General features: G+C 39.4%; 1 protein-coding gene and 1 long non-coding RNA gene across 7 annotated transcripts in view; one reads left to right on the plus strand and one right to left on the minus strand.

Annotated features, from left to right (window-relative positions):
- PTPDC1 (protein tyrosine phosphatase domain containing 1) overlaps nucleotides 1-22,026 on the plus strand; it is a 74,337-nt gene that overhangs the window by 45,822 nt on the left and 6,489 nt on the right. For 3 of the 6 annotated variants that reach the window (XM_024995721.2, XM_005210441.5, XM_024995722.2), the window contains 7 exons: nucleotides 9,197-9,368; nucleotides 11,423-11,503; nucleotides 11,732-11,850; nucleotides 13,040-13,177; nucleotides 14,888-16,140; nucleotides 18,968-19,153; nucleotides 21,274-21,384. In XM_024995721.2, coding sequence (XP_024851489.1) covers nucleotides 9,197-9,368; nucleotides 11,423-11,503; nucleotides 11,732-11,850; nucleotides 13,040-13,177; nucleotides 14,888-16,140; nucleotides 18,968-19,153; nucleotides 21,274-21,384 — 2,060 coding nt within the window. 6 annotated transcript variants of the gene reach the window in all.
- The window catches only part of LOC104969435 (uncharacterized), a 76,763-nt gene continuing 64,059 nt past the window's right edge, over nucleotides 9,323-22,026 (minus strand). Inside the window, exons 2-3 of the long non-coding RNA XR_009495651.1 lie at nucleotides 9,509-9,578; nucleotides 9,323-9,408 (exon numbers count right to left, since the gene is read on the minus strand). This is a non-coding gene — a long non-coding RNA (uncharacterized lncRNA). The remainder of the gene's footprint in view (nucleotides 9,409-9,508; nucleotides 9,579-22,026) is intronic.

Genomic DNA, 22,026 nt, shown 5'->3' on the forward strand with positions numbered 1-22,026 from the left:
AAACACTGGGCTGGATGAAGCACACACTGCAATCAAGACTGCTGGGAGAAATATCAATAACCTCAGATATGCAGATGACACCACCCTTGTGGCAGAGAGTGGAGAAGAACTAAAGAGCCTCTTGATGAAAATGAAAGAGAAGAGTGAAAATGTTGGCTTAAGGCTCAACATTCAGAAAACTAAGATCATGACATCCAGTCCCATCACTTCACGGCAAATAGATAGGAAACAGTGGAAACAGTGTCAGACTTTATTTTTTGAGGGGCTCCAAAATCACTGCAGATGGTGATTGCAGTCATGAAATTAAAAGACACTCCTTGGCAGGAAAGTAATGACCAACCTAGACAGCATATTAAAAAGCAGAGATGTTCCTTCGCCAACAAAGGTCTGTCTAGTCAAGGCTATAGTTTTTCCAGTAGTCATGTATGGATGTGAGAGTTGGACTATACAGAAAGCTGAGAACTGAAGAATTGATGCTTTTGAGCTATGGTGTTGGAGAAGACTCTTGAGAGTCCCTTGGAGTACAAGGAGATCCAACCAGTCCATCCTAAAGGAGATCAGTCCTGAGTGTTCATTGGAAGGACTGATGCTGAAGCTGAAACTCCAATACTTTGGCCACCTCATGCAAAGAGTTGACTCATTGAAAAAGACCCTGATGCTGGGAAAGATTGAAGACAGGAGAAAAAAAGGGATGACAGAGGATGAGGTGGTTCGATGGCATCACCAACTCAATGGACATGAGTTTGAGGAAACTCTGGGAGTTGATGGTGGACAGGGAGGCCAGGAGTACAGCAGTCCATGGGGTCGCAAACAGTCGGATATGACTGAGCAATTGAACAGAAATGATGGACACCTTATCTTTGACAAAGAAGGCAAAAATATACAATGGAGAAAAGACAATCTCTTTAACAAGTGCTGGCACAATGGTCCACTACCTGTAAAAGAATGAAGTTAGAACACTTTCTAACACCATTCTCAAAAATAAACTCAAAATGGATTAAAGATCTACAAGTAAGACCAGAAGCTATAAAACACTTAGAGGAAAACATGCAGAACACTCTCTGAGATAAATCATAGCAAGATCCTCTATGACCCACCTCCCAGAGTAATGGAAATAAAACAAAAATTAAAAAATGGGACCCAATTAAACTTAAAAGCTTTTGCACAACGAAGGAAACTATAAGCAAGGTGAAAAGGCAGCCTTCAGAATGGGAGAAATAGTAGCAAATGAAACAGCTGACAAATAATTAATCTCCAAAGTATATAAGCAGCTCATATAGCTCAATGCAACCCAATCAAAAAATGGGCCAAAGAACTAAACAGATATTTCTCTAAAGAAGACATACAAATGGCTAACAAACACATCACTCACTATCAGAGAAATGCAAATCAACACCACAATGAGGTAGCATCTCACGCTGGACAGAATGGACAGAACTACAAAAGTGCTGGATAGGGTTTGGAGAAAAGGGAACCCTCTTATACTATTGGTGAGAATGCAAACTAGTACAGCCACCATGGAGAACAGTGTTGAGATTCCTTAAAAAACTAGAAATAGAACTGCCATGTGACCCAGCAATCCCACTGCTGGGCATACACACCAAGGAAACAAGAATTGCAAGAGAGACATGTACCTCAGTGTTCATTGCAGCACTGTTTACAATAGCTGGGACATGAAGCAACCTAGATGTACATCAGCAGATGATGGATAAGGATGTGTGGTACGTATACACAATGAAATATTACTCAACTGTAAAAAAGAACGCATTTGAGTCAGTTCTAATGAGGTGGATGAAACTGGAGTCTATTACAGAAAGTGAAGTAAGAAGGAGAAACAGAAAGAGAAACACCAATACAGTATATTAACGCATATATATGGAATTTAGAAAGACAGTAATGATGACTCTATATGCAAGACAGCAAAAGAGACAGATGCAAAGAACAGACTTTTCGACGTGGGAGAAGGCAAGGGTGAGACAATTTGAGACAGTATGTATATTGAAACATGTATATTACCATATGTAAAACAGGTGACCAGTGCAAGTTCAATGCATGAAGCAGGGCACTCAAAGCTGGTGTTTTGGGACAACCCAGAGGGATGGGGTGGGGAGGGAAGTGGGTTGGGGGTTCAGGATGGGGAGACACATGTACACCTGTGGCTGATTCATGTTGATGTATGGCAAAATGCACCACAATATTGTAAAGTAATTAGCCTCCAAAGAAAATAAATAAAATTTTTTTAAAACAGCAAATTAATTCTGAAGAATGAATTAGTGAGCTGGAAGATAGAATAATGGAAATCACCCAATCACAGTTAGCAGACAAAAGGACAAATGAAAAGAAAAAATAAAACCAACATATTTGACCTATGGGATGCCAATTTAGGAGAAGGCAATGGCAACCCACTCCAGTGTTCTTGCCTGGAAAATCCCATGGACGGAGGAGCCTGGTAGGCTGCAGTACATGGGGTTGCTAGGAGTCGGGCACGACTGAGCAACTTCACTTTCACTTTTCACTTTCATGCATTGGAGGAGGAAATGGCAACCCACTCCAGTGTTCTTGCCTGGAGAATCCCAGAGACGGGGAGCTTGGTGGGCTACCATCTATGGGGTCACACAGAGTCGGACACGACTGAAGCAACTTAGCAGCAGCAGCAGCAGATGCCAATTTACACATAATAGGGATTCCTGAGGGAGAAGAAAGAGATAAGGGGATTGAAAATTCATTTGAAAAAATTATTGCTGAAAACTCGCTAAATCGAAAGGGGGAAAATATCTATGTACAGGAAGTAAGTTCAGTTCAGTCGCTCAGTTGTGTCCGACCTTTTCGACCCTATGAATTACAGCACACCAGGCCTCCCTGTCCATCTCCAACTCCAAGAGTTCACTCAAACTCAACATTCGTCGAGTCAGTGATGCCATCCAGTCATCTCATCCTCTGTTGTCCCCTTCTCCTCCTGCCCCCAATCCCTCCCAGCATCAGGGTCTTTTCCAGTGAGCCAACTCTTTGCATGAGGTGGCCAAAGTACTGGAGTTTCAGCTTTAGCATCATTCCTTCCAAAGAAATCCCAGGGCTGATCTCCTTCAGAATGGACTGGTTGGATCTCCTTGCAGTCCAAGGGACTCTCAAGAGTCTTCTCCAACACCACAGTTCAAAAGCATCAATTCTTCGGCGCTCAGCCTTCTTCACAGTCCAACTCTCACATCCATACATGACCACTGGAAAAACCATAGCCTTGACTAGATGGACATTTGTTGGCAAAGTAATGTCTCTGCTTTTGAATATGCTATCTAGGTTGGTCATAACTTTCCTTCCAAGGAGTAAGCGTCTTTTAATTTCATGGCTGCAGTCACCATCTGCAGTGATTTTGGAGCCCCCCAAAATAAAGTCTGACACTGTTTCCACATCTATTTCCCATGAAGTGATGGGACCAGATGCCATGATCTTCGTTTTCTAAATGTTGAGCTTTAAGCCAACTTTTTCACTCTCCACTTTCACTTTCATCAAGAGGCTTTTGAGTTCCTCTTCACTTTCTGCCATAAGGGTGGTATCATCTGCATATCTGAGGTTATTGATATTTCTCCTGGCAATCTTGATTCCAGCTTGTTTCTTCAAGTCCAGCGTTTCTCATGATGTACTCTGCATATGAGTTAAATAAGCAGGGTGACAATATACAGCCTTGACGAACTCCTTTTCCTATTTGGAACAAGTCTGTTGTTCATGTCCAGTTCTAACTGTTGCTTCCTGACCTGCATACAAATTTATCTAGAGGCAGATCAGGTGGTCTGGTATTCCCATCTCTTTCATAATTTTCCACAGTTTATTGTGATCCACACAGTCAAAGGCTTTGGCATAGTGGGCAACTAATAATATATCAATTATAATTTTCTGATTTGGGGGAATTTTGGAGAATTTTTTATGGGAAATGTACAGTAACTTATTTAGAATAATGGAGCAGCATATCTGAAGCTTATTCTCAAATGGTTCAATAAAAAAAAATTCTTTGTATTATACTTAAAACTTTTCTATAAGTTTGAGATGCATCAAAAAGTAAAATCCTTTCCAAATATTTTTAAAATTAAAATTAAATTGTTCAACTCTGTCGGATGTGTGCTAAGCAGTAAAAATAAGACAAAAACTATAAAAAGGACCATCAGAGACCTTAGCAAGAATGAAACAGGTCACAAATGAAAATAGCAAATGAAGTCAAATTTTCTTTTTAGAAGTTTATCTGTAAAGGGAAGGCAGGGGCTAGGGGGCTCTCTGAAGAAAGTGAATTATAGTGAAGGATCTGGAAACAATGACTATTAATGTTTGTAAAAATTAAGATTTGACTGCAATTGGGGGAGTCTTGGAGAAGTTCTGTCTTCAGATATTTGAAAACCTTGCAAGTCAGAGAGATGCTTTATTTTTCATTTTTAACTTGCCTGATAGCTCAGTTGGTAAAGAATCCACCTGCAATTCAGGAGACACTGGTTCAATTCCTGGGTCGGGAAGATCCCCTGGAGAAGGAATAGGCTACCCACTCCAGTATTCTGGCCTGGAGAATTCCATGGACTGTATAGTCTGTGAGGTTGCAAAAAGTCGGACACAACTGAGCGACTTTCATTTTCACAGGGGGGAACCAAGACCAGTGTTTACAGAGAATGGATTATGACTCAACAGTAGAAAATATCTTGAGCTGTCGAACAGTTGAATAGTTAACTGCCTTGTGAGAAATGAGCCTCCTGTCACAAAAAGTGGAATAAAAAAGAAGCTGAAAAGTCGGCGTTCTAGTCTAGTTCCTGGAAAAATGACTCCTTTATTGACTTAGGACTGAGACTACATAGACACGTGACTAAATGGACATGAGACTCTATGGACATGTGTTTGAGCAAGCTCCAGGAGATGGTGAAGGACGTAGAAGCTTGGCGTGCTGCAGTCTGTGGGGTTGGAAAGAGTCGGACATGACTGAGCAGCTGAACAAGAACAACAACAGCCTATCTCTGTGGCTGTCAGAAAAAGTTTCTTTAGCTTTTAGGTGTCTATTGAAAATATGGCCCTTCATAAAATTGCTCTTGCTCTAAAACACTTCCATTTTATATAAAACATGAAAAATATTAGAAATTAAGTAGTCTTGTTGCTCCTTTGATTTAAAGAAAAGGCTTCACTTTTTCCTATTGATAATTTAAATATTAAAATGTTAGTCTGAACAATTCATCATTAGCAATCTATATGATTCATCCCAATTTAAAATTTTTAATTGGTTTTTGGATGTAATACAAAGTCTTACAGAGGTGTGAAACAAAAAATATGAGTATTAGTAACTAAATTGATCCACAAAATGAATAAAATAACTTTTTAAAAATAATACACAAAAGAAAGACCAACTTGTACTAATTTGGTACAAGTTCTAATATGTTTTATTCCATGAATTAAAAGATAATCCCTTTAAAGTCATGGCATGATTGTTTTTTGGCAACATTCTGTGAACGAAAACATGGTTATGTGGAGGTATGGATTTCTGAGGTCACGGAGGTTGGCAAAATAGCTTATTAGAGACAGCATCTCTTGATCTTTATTTTAATGCTGTGTTCCTCTCTGACCTCAGGAAAAACCTGTGATTTGCTAAAAAATATTACTCCTTTCTGCTTCTATAAAGTTAGTTGTTCAAACATGTAAAGACTCAAGTAAATAAAAATATGAGCCTTGCATACCAGTCATATCATCTCTAGTTTAATGAAGGAAAAAATAGAAATAAAAAATTTTAATCCTGAAAATATATAATACCTTATTTTTAAACAATGTAATTGATAATAGCCTAAATATTCAACAACTAAAGAATGACTGGGTAAATTATAATGCATCAAATTCTTGTGCATCCACTAAATGAAAATGAGAAGACTAAAGCAAAATGGGAAGATGTTGGCTATGCTCCTTAGAAAAAGCAGGGGAAATTATTTGCAATTATGACTACAAATATGTAGAAAATCCATGTGTCTGTGGACAGATACTGAAAGGAAGATGAGTTTAGGGGTGGAATGAAAGGTACTCTTCCCTATTGTAATGTCATTTGGCATAAATAACTGATTTTTAAAGGTGGATTTGGCTATGAATTGGGCATTTTTTCAAGGAATAGTTTGGAGCATGCAATAGTGAGGTTGACAGTTCTGACATGTCTTGGGGAAGTGGAGGCCTCTGCCCTGTCTGTCGTGCCCACAGGTGAGGAGCACTCCAGTTCACCACCAGAGAGTGCCAGTGTATCCCAGCACCCCTGGGTGCCCCAGGTGAGTGAGCAAGGCAAGAATATGCTGAGAGGGAGGGCTGCAGTCACCTTTTGGATTCCTGTTTGCCTTCAACTCCACTTTACTGAAAGCCCAAACTCAGTGTCCCTGTCTGGTAACTGAGTCCACTAAGTGGTTGCATATTTATTTGAGGCCAGCCCAGTTCTTAACATTTCACAGCAATTATTCCTGAGATGATACAAAAATCTTCCCTTCCTTGGCTTGGTCCAGACAAGTCCTATCCTCATCAATTTCATTCTCATTTTCAGAACTGTTGAGAGCAGAGTCACTTGGACTCTCATATCCTTAGAGCTGCACAGATCAGGCATTTCCTGCTCACTGGTTGAGGCCTCCTAGTTGCTGCCTCACATGCATTTCATCTCAGATGGAGATTGCCTGCTGGGTTTTCTCTGGCACCTTCTCCTTATGGACTCCGTATTTACTGACTTAAGTGTCTTGCTGCTGCTCGCTTAGACTTGAAGTCTTGGCATGCAGTGCAGTGTCCACGCCTGTACTATCTTGCTCCCACACTTACTGTTACTGTCCCAGCAGGCCCTCAGTCCTTGACTTCAGTCCCTGTCTTTGCAGGGAGTGTTAACCCTGAGAAACTTGAGTCAGACTCCTGTTCCCCAATAGCAGACTCAGACTCCTTATTTTGAGCATTTAGGGCTTCTTGACATCAGGTTCCAACATGCCTTCGTCACCACATCCTCTGTACTTTCCTTTCCTTTCAAACTGTGGAAGCTGTGCCTTCTGAATAGACTACATTAGAAGAAATTATTTTTCATTGCTGTTTACAAAATGATAGGGGCAGGGTGCTACACTTGAATTTAGACACCAAATTGAGCTGCTGTATCTTATTTGACAAAACATATCCATTTGGAGAAATGGGGGTGTGTTTTAAAAAGAGCAAGTTTTAAAGCATTATTAATTATTAAAATAGAACATAACAAAGCAAAGAGCCCTATCTGTGATAATGGTTTGTTTCCATCTGCACATGGCCAGAATACCATTTGGAGAAACAGAAAGAGAAAAAGACAAGGGGGTGGGGTGAGGGTGTTGCAGTTTGACATTAACAAGAGAGGAGGCGGACAATGGGTGGTTGTTACAGTTTCTGTGTTCTTTATATCCTTTATCCTCAAGTTGCAACCTCCCCCTCATCCAGTTCCTTTAAAAAATGTGATACTTAGTGGATTTTCTTCCTATGTCTCTGCCAAGACATTATAGAAGCTTCTCTTTTCCCCTTAGTCAGCAACAAAAGACACAAAAGCATGTCTTTTGAGTTTTTGAGGGCTGTAGTTATGACTGCTATAACTATCCAATAACCAAGAATTGGATTTTCACATTCTGAAAATAGAAATATGAAAATAAATGTCTTTTGGTTAGTATACCAGCCCTCAAGATGTCTTTATTTCTTCTATCCAAGCATTTCTTAAGTTGTTCTATAAAATAATAGAGGGTTTTGTTTCCAAGGTGGCCCACTGATAAAGGGTCTACCTTCAGTGCAGGAGATGTGAGTTCAGTCCCTGGGTCAGGAAGATTCCCTGGAGAAGGAAATGGCAGTGCACTCCAGTATTCTTGCCTGGGAAATCCCATGGACAGAGGAGCCTGGCAGGCTATAGTCCATGAGACTGTGAAAGAGTCAGATATGATATAGCAACTAAACAAAAAATAGAGGGATTTTTGGTTTTGAAAAATTATGTTTTAATAATGTTAGAGATATCTAATATGTCCCACTTTATTACAATTAACTTTTTATCTGCCCTTTTCCAGAGAGGAGTAGAAAGAGAATATTTTTCAAAATGTTCAGAGAATAGATATGAACGGAAGAACAAAATTTAGGTATTTTAATAATGTGTGTGTTTGCATCATAAAGACATTTTTCTAAATTCATTACAATATTTTAGATACAATTCTCTGAGCAGTCAGATCTTTTTGAAGGTATTTGAGAAACAGTAGAAAAGTCACATTTTAGGTATAATCTATTTAAAATACATGTTATTCTTCCCTATATTTGAACAATCTGTTCAAAACACAATCCATTCATAAGGGATTTTGCATGTACAGATCTGAGTGGGAATCAGTACTTTCTTTGTTTGTCACTATGGAAACAAGTCAGCCTATCCTGAACAGCAGTTAGATCACGCAGAGTGATGCTCACATCTCAGTGTAACTTCATCATGGAGCAGGCTGGCGCTGACATCTCGCCTCCAGCTCTTCCCTCCTGGAAGCCCAGCACCATGCAGGATCCACCCCGGAGGCTCTCCGCTGTGCCATTCCTCAGCTCCTTTTTTGAGGGTCGTCGCCACTCTGCCTCCGACCCTATCCTGCGGCTGCAGCAGGGGCGGCGCAGCTCTGCTGCCAAGGTGCTGTCCTCGTCTTCTCTCCAGGTGATGGTGGCCATGTCCTCTGTCAGCTGTGCTGAGAGAAACCCAACTTGCCCCGAGAGAAAAAGTAAAGCTCCTTTTCTTCTTAAAGATTGACACACCTTTGAGTTTAAATATGATTGTGAAGAAGCTATGCTGTGTTTATACCTTTAAAAATTTTGAGAATTCTACATTATACTTATTGTCTGTTATGCTAAGAGATTCAGTAGACATGTAATAGATAAAAATGCTTGAATGTTTTATGTTTTTTTCATTAAAAATGTAGTTCTTGTGTAAAACTCATTTCTTTGTAGAAGATCTGCTGTAACAGTTTCTTCCTTTTCATTACCAGTACCCCATATGGAGATTCTTGTGTGCAAAGGCCTTTTCTGAAGTAAAGGATAGTGTACTTATATGAAAGGGAAACAGTTTTATTCCTGACAAAATGAAGGGGATTTAGCACCAACTTGTCATATGCAATCCTGAGAGAAATTGGAAGCTCTTTCCCTTGTTACTGTTCCATTTGGAGAGTAGGATTTTAAATCTTCCCTTCTTCGTATGTTCTAGGAAATTCAGGACGTCCAACGCCAAAATATACAAAAGTTGGAGAGCGTTTGCGGCATGTCATTCCTGGACACGTGGCCTGTTCTATGGCATGTGGTGGCAAAGCTTGCAAGTATGAAAATGCAGCCCGCTGGAGTGAACAGGAACAAGCTGTTAAAGGGATCTACTCGTCCTGGTAAGTGATTCTGTCAGTCTTTGATAGCTCCCACCTACTGCTAAGTAGGAAAAGGAAATGGAGTTATAGGTGATGGCCAGAGGCAGTAGCCAGTAGAAGAAGAAATGTGGGATTTTTAAGTCAGAGGACCTCTGACTTACCTTCCATCCCTGGCTTCCCCTCTTGACAATCTGGCCTACTCACAGGCACTCTGAACCACAGTTTCCTCATCTGTAAAATGGAAATAATAAAACCAACCAACCCTTTAGGATTATTTTTTTTAATAAAGTAGAATGTTGTAGGTAAAGTATCTTAAAGAATTGGTAACTAGATAGATTTTAAATTTCAGAGATTTCTAGAAACAATTAAAATATTCAGCTATAAATTTGAGAAATTACAAGGTATACAGGTAGTTTTTCACTTTCATGCAGGTGAACTTTAGCCTCATTTTTATTTTGTTCCTGTATTCTGTATAAAAGGATACATTTTCATACAAATACATACACTTCCAGTCTGCCTCAGTAGAGGGTGGTATAAGTTGTCAGTTTAGTAAATGATGTAAAATGCTTTCATTGTTTATGGTATGTAAGTGTAATTCATTCATTATTGAATCATGCTATTTTTATTATTACTAGCAAATTGTTAAGTATACCTTTTTTGATATAGTGATACCTCTGAAAAATTCTGATATTTAAAACCATATTTGGAATGCACTAAGAGGAATTCACTGTTTAAAGAACTCTGCTGGTGAATCATTTTATAAAGTAAGAATCCTTTTACAAATTAGGTATTTGTCAGCCAGTTTACTAAGCTCCAGCCCTGTATTTTTCATATTGGATGTGTTGGGTACATGTGTAGTGTTATAGTCTGGGATCCACTGTCACTACCTTCATCACTACTTTTTTAGAGTGTCATGAGAAAAGCAAACACTACTCCTGAGATGTGGTCAGACACATAAATTTATAATAATGCAGCTTAAGGTCACATTAATATTTCTGGTTTATTGTTGACTAAACTATCTTGTTTTCACTTCTGCTGCTTTCACATTACATCTCTCCTAATCTTACACTAAGTGCTATTAAATTTGGGGGATCCCAAACCTTCGTGGTTCCCTGTTTTTAGATATTGCCCCAGGCACGAGAGATGGTATCTTTCTGAATCCTGACCTGCTCATCTGATGTCTCTGTTACTCCTCTCAGGTTCTTGTAACCCACAACTTGTGACAGTCTGTCTTAGGTATCTTTCACCAGACCACTGGCGGGAAATCTGATCAGAACAGAGGGAAGTTAGAGCCCTAGTGAGAATGACAGCCATTTACTGGGCCTCTATCCATTTGTACACTCGGTAAACATCCATTTGGTTACAGGTCAGTCACAGTGCTAGACATTTTCAAATGATTATGCTCATAAAACCCTTTTAAGTAGGCATTGTTAGTGTCATGTTATTGATAAGGGATTGAAGTCCAGAGAGACTAAGTAATTTGCTGCACAGCTGGAAAATAGAAAAGCCAGCATTTGAAACCAGGCCTGAGTGACTCCAAAGTGATATTTTTTTTCTAAATTACAATAACTCAGCATTTATTCATAACCACATGCCAGAATTTATGCTAAAAGACTTTATACTCATCATATTGAATTCTCACACCAACCCTATGAGGCAGGCATTATTACCCTCACTCAACACATTAGATAATTGAGGTACAGATAACTATGTAACTAAAAATACCTCCCAGCTGGCCCTCCTCATTTAGTCAGTAACCTCTGGATAACTAATCCAGGATGTTATTTTGCTGCCAGTTGAGGTTTCTCCATCATTCGGTCATGTCCTCTAGAATCTCATCAAAGTCCTTGAAGATACTTTGCTGGAGCCCATAAATACATTATGTTCTGGAATTGTTTCCAGGGGTTTAAGAAGTGAGGGTTTCTTAGAGTCCTAATCATAATACAGAATTGAAGCCAGATTTGTATAAGGAGATTCTTATCTTACAGTATTGTTGAAATCATAGAAAAAGTAAGGGCTTGAAATCTTGCTTTCTCAGTTCTGTGCATTTCATCAGTCCCTCCTCCCATCTGTAGGGTCACTGATAATATCCTGGCCATGGCACGCCCATCCACTGAGGTCCTGGAGAAGTTCTGTATCATTGAGCAGTTCCGAAGGTAAATGTTGCATGTTTACACACTGTAATAAGCCAGCTTATGTCTTCTTTTCCACTGCTTTTGACTTAAAATAGAAAAGTGCTTTCATTTTACCAACAGAAATGTGAGGAACTTATTTCAAGTAAGACAAAGTTGTAAGAGTAGTTAATGTTCATTAATACCAAAAATGGTTATTTTTTGTTAACACTGCCTCCCCAATATGACTAATTTTTTTCTTTTCCCTTTAAGCCACGGCATAAAAAGTATCATTAACCTGCAGCGTCCTGGTGAGCATGCCAGCTGTGGGAACCCTCTGGAACAAGAAAGTGGCTTCACATACCTTCCTGAAGCTTTCATGGAGGCAGGCAGTAAGTCCTTCCAACCTCCTCTCCATACATTACCAAGGACAGAACTCAGAGACTTTTGTCTGCTCAGTTCTTAGGTTAAAAAGGTGATGGAAACAAAGTTCATGCATAGTAGTAAGGCTTCTGAAAAGTGAAGATGAGATAACTTTGTCTTTAAATATCTTATTTAGTATTGGTGTTGAAAGTAAAGAAAGTACAGAATTTCTTTTTTCCTGTGAGAGAGATCTTGAGAGGAGACCTTGTAGAAATAATACCTGCATAATTAACATAAACAGTATGTCAGACCTGTCATCTCATTTAATCCTTAAAGCATTCATGTAATATAGTTGTTCTGAGACTTCCCTGATGGTCCAGTGGCTCAGACTGTGCTCCCAATGCAGGGGGCCTGGGTTCCACCCCTGGTCAGGGAAGTAGATCCCACATGCTGCAACCAAGACCCAGCACAGCCAAATAAATAAACGAACTTTTAACTATATATATATATATATATATATATATATATATATAGTTGTTGTGCTTCACATATGAGGTCACACAGACTGAGGAAGTTCTGACTTGCCCAGGATTACACAACTTAAACATAGCAACAGGATTAGAACCCAGGACTTATTTGTGTTTTTACCTACCGCATAGCTCTAACCTGTGGGTAGGATGCAGGGATTCTGTATGTGACAAGTCCAGAAGCTCTGAGTCACAGGAGCTTTAGCATAGAATCCACTGAACATGTGTCATTGACACCAAGCTGGAAAGGATCAACCTGTGCTACTTCCACAACTTGAAATTCATGCTAGCTTTTTATCCCACTAGTTAGAAAAATCTGTATGTACCACCTCATGTCATTTATCAGTCAGTCAGACAGGTTTCAGTGCTTAAACAAGGTTGCATGCTTTCCCTCCATGGTAGAGTAATTTTGGCATAGGTTATCAACTTTAATTTATAATCCTGCTTTTCATTAATTATTTCTGAGTTTCAGCAGGAAATGAGTTAAATAACACAGAATATGCTTTTTAAGAAATGCTAACAGTAAATTTACTGGAAATGGGAAAAGCCTGTTATTTTAGGTCTACATATCTAGTGAGATCTGCATGTTTTACAGCTGTATACTTTTCATGACTTCAGTCAGTTTTTTCAAATGTCTTTGCAAGTATTTCTCCTACATGTTGATTTCTTCTTGTTCTTTCTCATTGTCCAGTTTATTTCTACAACTTTGGATGGAAGGATTATGGTGTAGCGTCCCTTACCACCATCTTAGATATGGTGAAGGTGATGACATTTGCCTTACAAGAAGGAAAAGTAGCTATCCATTGTCATGCAGGGCTTGGTCGAACAGGTAAATTCTAGTGGGTGGTTTTATTGCCTTTCTGTGTATTTAAACATATAAGGAAAAATATTTCCTAGTTCTTAAGGATAGTTTTCATATTCCTATCAAAGGTTTGGAGTCAAATGGAACAAGTCAATAAAAGATACTTGAAATATCTTAAATAGATAGTTCAGTGACCATATATCCATGAGAGTATTTTTTGAATGATTTAGAGTTAAAACTGCATCGTATTGAGAAATAGGTGGGTTTCCATAGCTAGCTGAATGACCTTTCTGATTTTCTTCTTTCAAGGAAAAAAGTCAATACTTTTGTTTTTAATACATAAGTCTTTTTAAAATTTTATCTTCCTAAACCAAAATAATAATGGAAATAGCAAGCATTGTTTCATCCAATAATCTTTTTAAGTTGTTAGCAACACTGTAAGTTTTGAAGGAGGTTAATTTGCTGTATCTAGTAAGTGATAGGACCATGATTTAAAGCCACAGCTACAAGGATTTTGTTTATAGAGTCTTAACTGTGCCTAAATTATGTATAAAAATCAATGATTTTACTTTAAAATGCAGCAGAATATCAGTGCAATGCCGAAACTAGGGCACAAAAAGGATGGAATCTTCCTTAGTCATCTAATCCAACCAGACACCAGAGTTTGACTCTGTTTACAATGTACCCATGCACTTACCACTGGCCTTCCCACTTACTGGGGAGCATCTTCAGATGGGGACATAGTTCTGCTCCAGATGGTCAGCTCTCATGGTTGAGCCAAGATCTCATTGTTCTAGGGATTCCATGTGATAGTTCTGCAGATATATCATGCTTACCCTAAAGAACTGCCTTATCCTAGTGAGAAAGATATGTTGGACCTTACTTCATACTAGGAAAACAGGCATTTTTCAGAGGTTCTGATTTTCACATGTAATGAGATTCAGAAACTTCGTGAATCACACAGATATCTTTTGATTTGCCTTTTGATGTTAATTAACTATTGTATTTAAATTAATTTATCACCTTTTTATTATTCATCTCAGTTTAGTATTAATGATAGTACATAGTTTTTACACTGTTAATGTGGTCTTCCTTAATATTAAGTACTTATAGAAAAGTATCTGTGGTCTGGAGGAAAATATATATTAGTTTAGGCATTAGTTTAGTCTTAAAGAAGAAACTTCAAGAGACAAAATAGATTGTGAAAATGAATAGTCACCAAAGATAAAAATACCCAAGTGGGAAAAATGCAGGTCTGGAATGTGCCACCAATTGATGTCAAAGCTGAAAGGGGTGGGAAGTTCTAAACAGAATGTACGGAGTGATTTAATAGAAATTTTTAAGAACTGTTCAGAGTGGAAAGCAGTATTGGCTTCCTTCCATGTTGGAGTTAGGCATAATGAGGGTAAATGAACCAGGTCATCAGTTCATTCAGTCATTGCCCTCCACACTCAGCCATCCTCCCTTACTCCACACCTACTCAGGTTCACTGTGACAGTGCTTGTGCTTGCCCTGGGGTACAGAGGTAACCAAGGGTTCTAAGTCAAGGGGAGGGTTACCATAGAGACAAGTAAATAGGTGAACCCCTGTACCAAAAGTTTAAAAGTTATCATTGTTCTTAAAATGTTCCTCTATATATATGGTTTCCTAATACATATTCAAATTTTAAAATCATCAAAGAGTATAAATAAAAATATAAATTTTTCTCATACCAATCTTCATTTCTTCACTGTTTAGGTGTTTTAATAGCATGTTACTTAGTTTTTGCAACAAGAATGACTGCTGACCAAGCAATTATATTTGTTCGGGCAAAGCGACCTAATTCCATACAAACTCGAGGACAGCTACTCTGTGTAAGGGAATTTACTCAGTTTCTGATTCCTCTTCGCAATATATTCTCTTGCTGTGACCCCAAGGCACATGCTGTTACCTTAGCACAGTATCTCATTCGTCAGCGGCATCTGCTTCATGGATATGAGGCACGACTTCTGAAACATATACCAAAAATTATCCACCTTGTTTGCAAATTGCTGCTGGACTTAGCTGAGAACAGGCCGGTGGTGACAGAAGTGGCAGACATACCTGGCCTCTCAGCTGAAATTGAAAAAACTGTTTCTGAGATGATCACAAGGCAGCTGGATAAGGAGTTACTGAGACATGACAGTGATGCATCAGACTCTTTCACCCCCACTGCAGTAGTGATGGATTTTGAGAATCAGGATGTGGTTCTTTCCAGTGAGCAGGAGTTGGACCCTCTTTGGAAGAGGCGGAATGTCGAGTGTCTTCAGCCCCTGGCTCATCTGAAAAGGCAGCTCAGCTACAGTGATTCAGATTTAAAAAGGGCCGAGTCACTTCTGGAGCAAGGGAGGACTCCATGGACGGTGCCTGCCCAAGCCTTGCTTTGCCATAATCCCAGGCAGCAGAAGCACATAAGCCGTTGTTACTCCCCACAGTCTCCACAGCTAGATTTAAATAAGGAAACGCTGGTCCGCAATACATTTTCTTTCTGGAATCACACTAAATTTGGAGTCCCAGAGGGACTCAAAGATGATGGGTCATCAATTTTCCATAGGACGAGCATTCCAAAGGAAGTACAGCGAAGTAGAACCTTCTCTTCAGGAATTTCAGATTCATACAACCCTGGGGAACCAGTCACACCAAACTTTGCAAATATTCCTAAGGGACCAAACTCTTCTCAACAGAAAGTGTACCACTGTGAGTGTGAAAGTCATGGTGGTTGTGGCCCAAGCTCTGTTGCAGAGGATGGTGAGACTTGCCGCCGCCCTGTGGACTGTGGGTCCAGTCCCAAAGCACAGTTCTTGGGGAATGAAACTCAGAACAGCAAATACCTGTCTGAAGTTGCTGCACATATGCCTTTACAGTCTGAGTTGAGTGTTGAAGCAAGGAGAATACTGGCAGCCAAAGCCCTGGCAAATTTAAATGAGATTGCAGAAAAGGAGGAAGTGAAAAAGAAAGTAGAAATGTGGCAGGTATTTGAATTTCATTCAATTATTTATGAGTAGGAAATATTTTTGTCAGAGCAAAAGTAATACACTTTCCCAAGTTCATTTGTTTTCAGGAATTTGAAGACATGTTGGTATAATACATAACCTTTGAACATCAAGTTACTCAACTGTAATACCAAATTGCTGTCATTGAAATAACAGACACAGGTCTCTTGTATAGGTTCATTTCAGTCTCTGTGAAAGAAAGCACTTACTGCTTAGCACTCGTCAGGGTGCTTGACTGAACATGGCAGTGGTAGTGATTGATGACCATAGTTTCCTTCTTCCTTGCTGGGCCTGTGGGACTGATGGCCAGATGGATAGACAACTGTAGGAACTGACCTGAAGCATCTCTAACCTGAGCCCTAGCAGGAAACCACACTTTGAGAACCCCAAGCGGAGAGATAAAATGAAATAGAGACAATTCTTTCCCAAAGCTCATTAACCCAAGTATCAAGTAAGGACAGAAGGATGAGTGATGAATGCTGACTCCTCAGCAATCCCTCCCCAGTCCACCCAAACAAGGCAGGTGTTAGATTCCAGAGAGCAAATGGGAGTGGCCACAGAGCCCCTTTGTCCACTGGTTTTATCTGAGATTGAGTCCCTGAGTTCTATTTCTTGGCTTTTACTTAAATTAGAATATGACATTTTAAACTTTAACATTGTTTTGTGTTGTACTTTCATGAGGGAGCAGTCTTAAATCATGCTCTCTGCCTAGAATGAGCAGCTGATTAGAGAGAAGACAGGCCTTATAAACCTAGTTATGGTAAACTGCCCAAATGTGGGGCTGACCTGGGGAGGCCTGGCTCAGTGATATTGGCTTGTTAGCCCAAAATGTACCATGAATTATTTGTAGCTGCTTTTCCATCTCCTACCACTAATCAAGCAAGGTGTGTACACTTTCTAGGAGGTCAGGCCTTCCAGATGCAGAGGCAAGAAGAGGAGGCATGGAGCCTGCCTTCACTCACAACTATTTGACAGGAGGAGAGCACTTCCACGCATGATTTTTTCATCAGAATTGTAGTGTTTTGCTTAATCAGTAGTTAAATGTATTGCTGTCTTCCAACATGAAATATTTTCTTTATTTTGTACTCCAAGCTGAACAAGCATTCCACTCAGTGGGCAGGTCTCCTCCGTCTAACTGAGCCACAGTAGCTAGCGGCAGGACCTCCGGTTTCAGGCTCGACAGCTCACCACCCCATCATGGGTCTGCCTCACATGACCAAACTATTTGAACACATAATATATACAAAAGCATTTTCTAGATGTAGATACAACTCTATCCTTTGGATAGGTTTGCCTTTTTTCCTTTCTGGATTTTATTGTGGGTCTTTCAGTAATAAAGAAAATCAGTTGAATTCTGTGCACCCCTAAGGCCCTTTCACATTGTTGCATGTGATTTTCACAGTAATCCTGTGAGACAGATGATACTATTTACAAATTTTTGTTAATCTTTCAGTACTTATGAAGTAAGTATCACAGGTGGGAAAACTCACAGAGGTCAAGGGATGTGCTTGAGGTCATGTGGTCTGAATATAGCAGAGCCAGGATACAGTTCATGTGTTTAATACTTTACATCATCCCTGATGTTTTTCCTAGCCCCATTGGAAATTTTCAGAAAACAGCAATGATGTAATGGTCATTTTACTAAGAGGGTCTGTAAGTCATGTCGTTTGTGCAATAACATAAAATTGAATAAAAGCCACTCTGCTATGTACATGATCTATGAGATATGAAGGACTATGCGTAACTAAAAGTTTGGGCTTATTTATGAGAAAATAAAGAGAAACCAGTGCTGGAGGACCCTGATAGCATGAGAAAAACATCACAGACTGGGGTAGAGCAGATCTGGGTCGGGAATGTGCTCTCTTAGTTTGGGCTCCTGGGAAAGTTACTTCTTCTTTTATGAGCCTCCCAGTACATTCATCAGTAAAGGGAACCTCCATGCTGGGTTGCTATAAGAAGCAGAGAAAAGTCTTGTGTCATCATTCCTGTCATACTACAAGTTTTCTATGAATATTAGATTGGGTGAATGAATGAATGGTGGTAATTATTCTGCTTATTACTATTGCAAACATGTATTTTATTTATTAAAACATAAATCTGAACCCTCTCAAAATTAAAAATAGTTACCTTACTTTCCCCCCTACTCTCTGTGAGGTAAAGTTTTAAAATCTCCTTAAATTATCTCCAGGCATTTGGAGTATTGGCAAAACTTCCTAGTTGTTTTACCCTATCAAATTCAGAATGCAGGACTTGTTAAATTTTACATGGGATTCTAAAAAGGAATTTGAAAGAAATAGGTTATATATACCACATTTATTAACTTTTTGGCACTTTTATACTTTTTCATTTACCATTCAACTTCCTTGCAGTAAATATTTGTTTTGTTCTAAGGAGCCTGAAAAGAAAGGTTCCTTCTTGAATTGTTTCTGTGGTTTCTGAATGAAATGGAGAACTCGGGTTAACTAAGCCTTCTCAGTATCAGGAGCTTTAACAGCCCTCTCAGTTTATTCAGCCCACCAGTGGGGTGGGGATGAATTTCACAAAGGGAAACTGAGGCTTAGAGAAATCAAATGTCTTAGCCCAGGGTACTGAGTGAAAGTGGGACCACTGGGAGGGGTTCCAGTCCCCACCTCAGAGCCTGAGGCTTCACTCTCCTGGAGAGCCTAGGGCTCATCAGATATCACAGCATGCCTCCCTGCCCTCCTCTCCCTCGCTTTGTCTCTCTCTCTCTCTCTGTACCTTTCCCTCCTCTCTTGTCCTGTCCACTCTCCTTTCTCTTTCTTTTTCTTTCTCCTTCCCTTTTTAGAAAGAACTAAATTCCCGAGACGGAGCTTGGGAAAGAATATGTGGCGAAAAGGATCCTTTCATCCTGTGCAGTTTGATGTGGTCTTGGGTGGAGCAGCTAAAGGAGCCTGTGATAACCAAAGAGGACATGGACATGTTGGTTGACAGATGTGCAGATGCCTCGGAAGCACTGTTCTTATTAGAAAAGGTAAAATAGCTGTTGAACACTTGATGAAGTTAACTGAGGCCCTCAGTACAAGTTTTAAACACTAAAAATAACCATTAAAAAAAAAAAGAGGACTCACACAGAACTCCATATTGAGGTCTAATTTAAAATTTTCCAAGGTAAGGGAAGAAATGCATCCCCAATATAAACATTCAGAAGATACTAAAGTAAAATGGGAAAATACCCATAACCCCAGGTTCAGTTCAGTTCAGTCACTCAGTCGTGTCAGACTCTTTGTGACCCCATGAACTGGAGCATGCCAGGCCTCCCTGTCCATTACCAACTCCCAGAGTTCACCCAAACTCATGTCCATTGAGTCGGTGATGCCATCCAGCCATCTCATCCTCTGTCGTCCCCTTCTTCTCCTGCCTTCAATCTTTCCCAACATCAAATGAGTCAGGAGAGCTACTTTAAGCATTTTCATTGAAACATTTTCAAGTTTTTTTCTTTCAGTCTTATCAACACATATGTTAACTTGGTAAAAATTATTTCACGTAAAATGTTATACTTCATTTTGCTCAAAATTATAATATGGATGTTTTTCCATGTGTTTTTCATAAATGTAAACTTAAATGGGTAGATAATGCTCTAACATGAGATATGCTGTAACTAATCACTTTCTCATTTTCAGTTGTTTGTTTCTACTTATTTACTATGAGCATATAATGTGACTAACTGAAGTGGGTTGGAATATACATTCATTTGTATGTCTTTAAAAAGGGTGTGTGTCACATATACATTAATGTGTATAATTTTGTATATATAAAATATAGAAGGAAAAATAAGGAACTGATAATAATGGTTGCCTTTAGAGAATAGTAATAGGAGTCAGTGGATCTAGAAAGCAAGAGAGACTTTTCATTGTAGATTCTTTTATACAATTTAATATTTTTAACCGTGTAGAGATAGTAAATTTTCATCTATAAATAGGATTTGTTTTGTTTTAGGAAACAATGTTACCTCATAATCAGCCTTGAGTAATCTGCTATGCTGTGGTATAAACATTTCATTGCTTCCAAACTTCTGCTACGAACTATTGCTTAATATAGACACACAGAGATACACACCGGCATTTGTGCACAGTTGTGTGATGCCCATGAGCACTTGAATGACAGAGATGAATCCAGAGCAGGGATAAGGAAGGCAGTTAACTTTCACTGACTGGGTGGCAGTGGGCCAGGCCCTTGCTGGGTCATAATTTCTGTTTTCACCTTTGTTCATCTCCATCGCTCAGAGAGGTAGGGGCCCGACTTTTCGGAAGAGGGAATGTGAAGCAGTCTGCCCACAGCACACAGCCTGTGTCAGAGCAAGATACAAACTCTGGCACCAAGGTCCTGTACTTTTCTGTCTCGTTGTGCTATTTCCACATTATTCACTCCAGTCCTCACATGCAGGGTGTTTACATTATTTAGAGTTTTGATACAGATCACTGTAATGATAATTTGTGATCGCATGTTTTTCTGCATTTCAGATTATGTCCTTGGAGTAGATTTTCAGAAGTAAAATTAGTGACTCAGTGGACAGGGTGTGTTGGATGCAAATTGCTCCAGTGATAGGGTTTTTCCTTTGCTTCTCCAAAGGAAACAACCCTTAGGAGTTAAGCTGGGGACACATTCTTCAGGAACCTTTCCCCTTATGCTTTAGCATGTTCCTGGAGGGCTGTGGTGGTCTTTCTTCTTCTGTCCTTCCCCATTCAGTATTGTCTGCCACTGGCAAGACATGATGAAGGCACTGAGTGCTGAGTACTCAGCTGTCTAGTACACATACTGCTTGAGGTGCCAGACACTGAGTGACTGTGTCTAAAAACAGCAAGAATGAATCATCTTCAGTACACTGCATGGAAGGCCTTTGATTAAAAATTGCACTTATCTTCAGATTCAAGTATATTTTGTGTAATAAATAACCAGCTTTGATATTATCTCCTGAAAGCTGTTCAGATTAACATGTAACAGTAAACATTGGTAGAGCCCTTGGTAGATAGTTTAGTATTTGAGGTAGTGAATACTTGATTGCAAACCAGTTCTTGGCTCAGCAGTTGTTTTGAGTTTATTTCTTGAGGCATTTTTCAGACAACTTGTTTGATTTCGATTTCTGCAAAACAGGGCCAGCAACAAACTATTCTTTGCGTGTTGCATTGCATAGTGAGCCTGCAGACGATTCCTGCAGACGTGGAGGAAGCTGTTCTTGCCCGCGCCATTAAAGCTTTCACTAAGGTGGGTTGCACTCCTCCTTCCCACTTCAGACCACAGTATAATCTTAGTAAATCAGAATCCAGAGGTTGTCATCCTTCTCTAAAATAAAACTTTTGGCCATGTTTCCCTTTAGTGGAAATATGTTTGACATTTCATGAAAGTTACAGACTTTTGGCTAAAAAATACCAGTTTCCTAACAATGATATAAGAAAAGGCTGAACCATGGGTTTTTTGAAGGAAAACTTTGAAACAAAGAACTTTTATGCAGAGAGAAACAATTAAGTGTTGAGGAAATATTTTTAAATCATGTGCCTAGTAGAATTCTAACCCTGGGAGAGAATCTTTTCTTCTTGAGCCAGTTCTACTTTGGGTCTGAACAAGAAACCGCCTATTGAGAATTTAACATGCAGCTTTGGCAGTTCAGTACCGTGTCTGGTTGGCAGATCCTAAGCAAAGTTTCCTTTACATGCACATCCTTTTGTCCTGCAGCAGTCTTTCCTGACTGAAGAAAGATGCCAGATTTCGTGCCAAGAGAAAAGGTTCCCCTCAGCTAATTTGTTTTGTGTTTCTTGTATGTGATACCAAAATATCATTAAACAAAGAACCCTGTTTTTTGATGACAGCATCTTTGGCAAACATTTATATTAATAGCAATTGTTATTT

Source organism: Bos taurus, chromosome 8 (genome assembly GCF_002263795.3).
Source record: "Bos taurus isolate L1 Dominette 01449 registration number 42190680 breed Hereford chromosome 8, ARS-UCD2.0, whole genome shotgun sequence".
Taxonomy (NCBI): Eukaryota; Metazoa; Chordata; class Mammalia; order Artiodactyla; family Bovidae; genus Bos; species Bos taurus.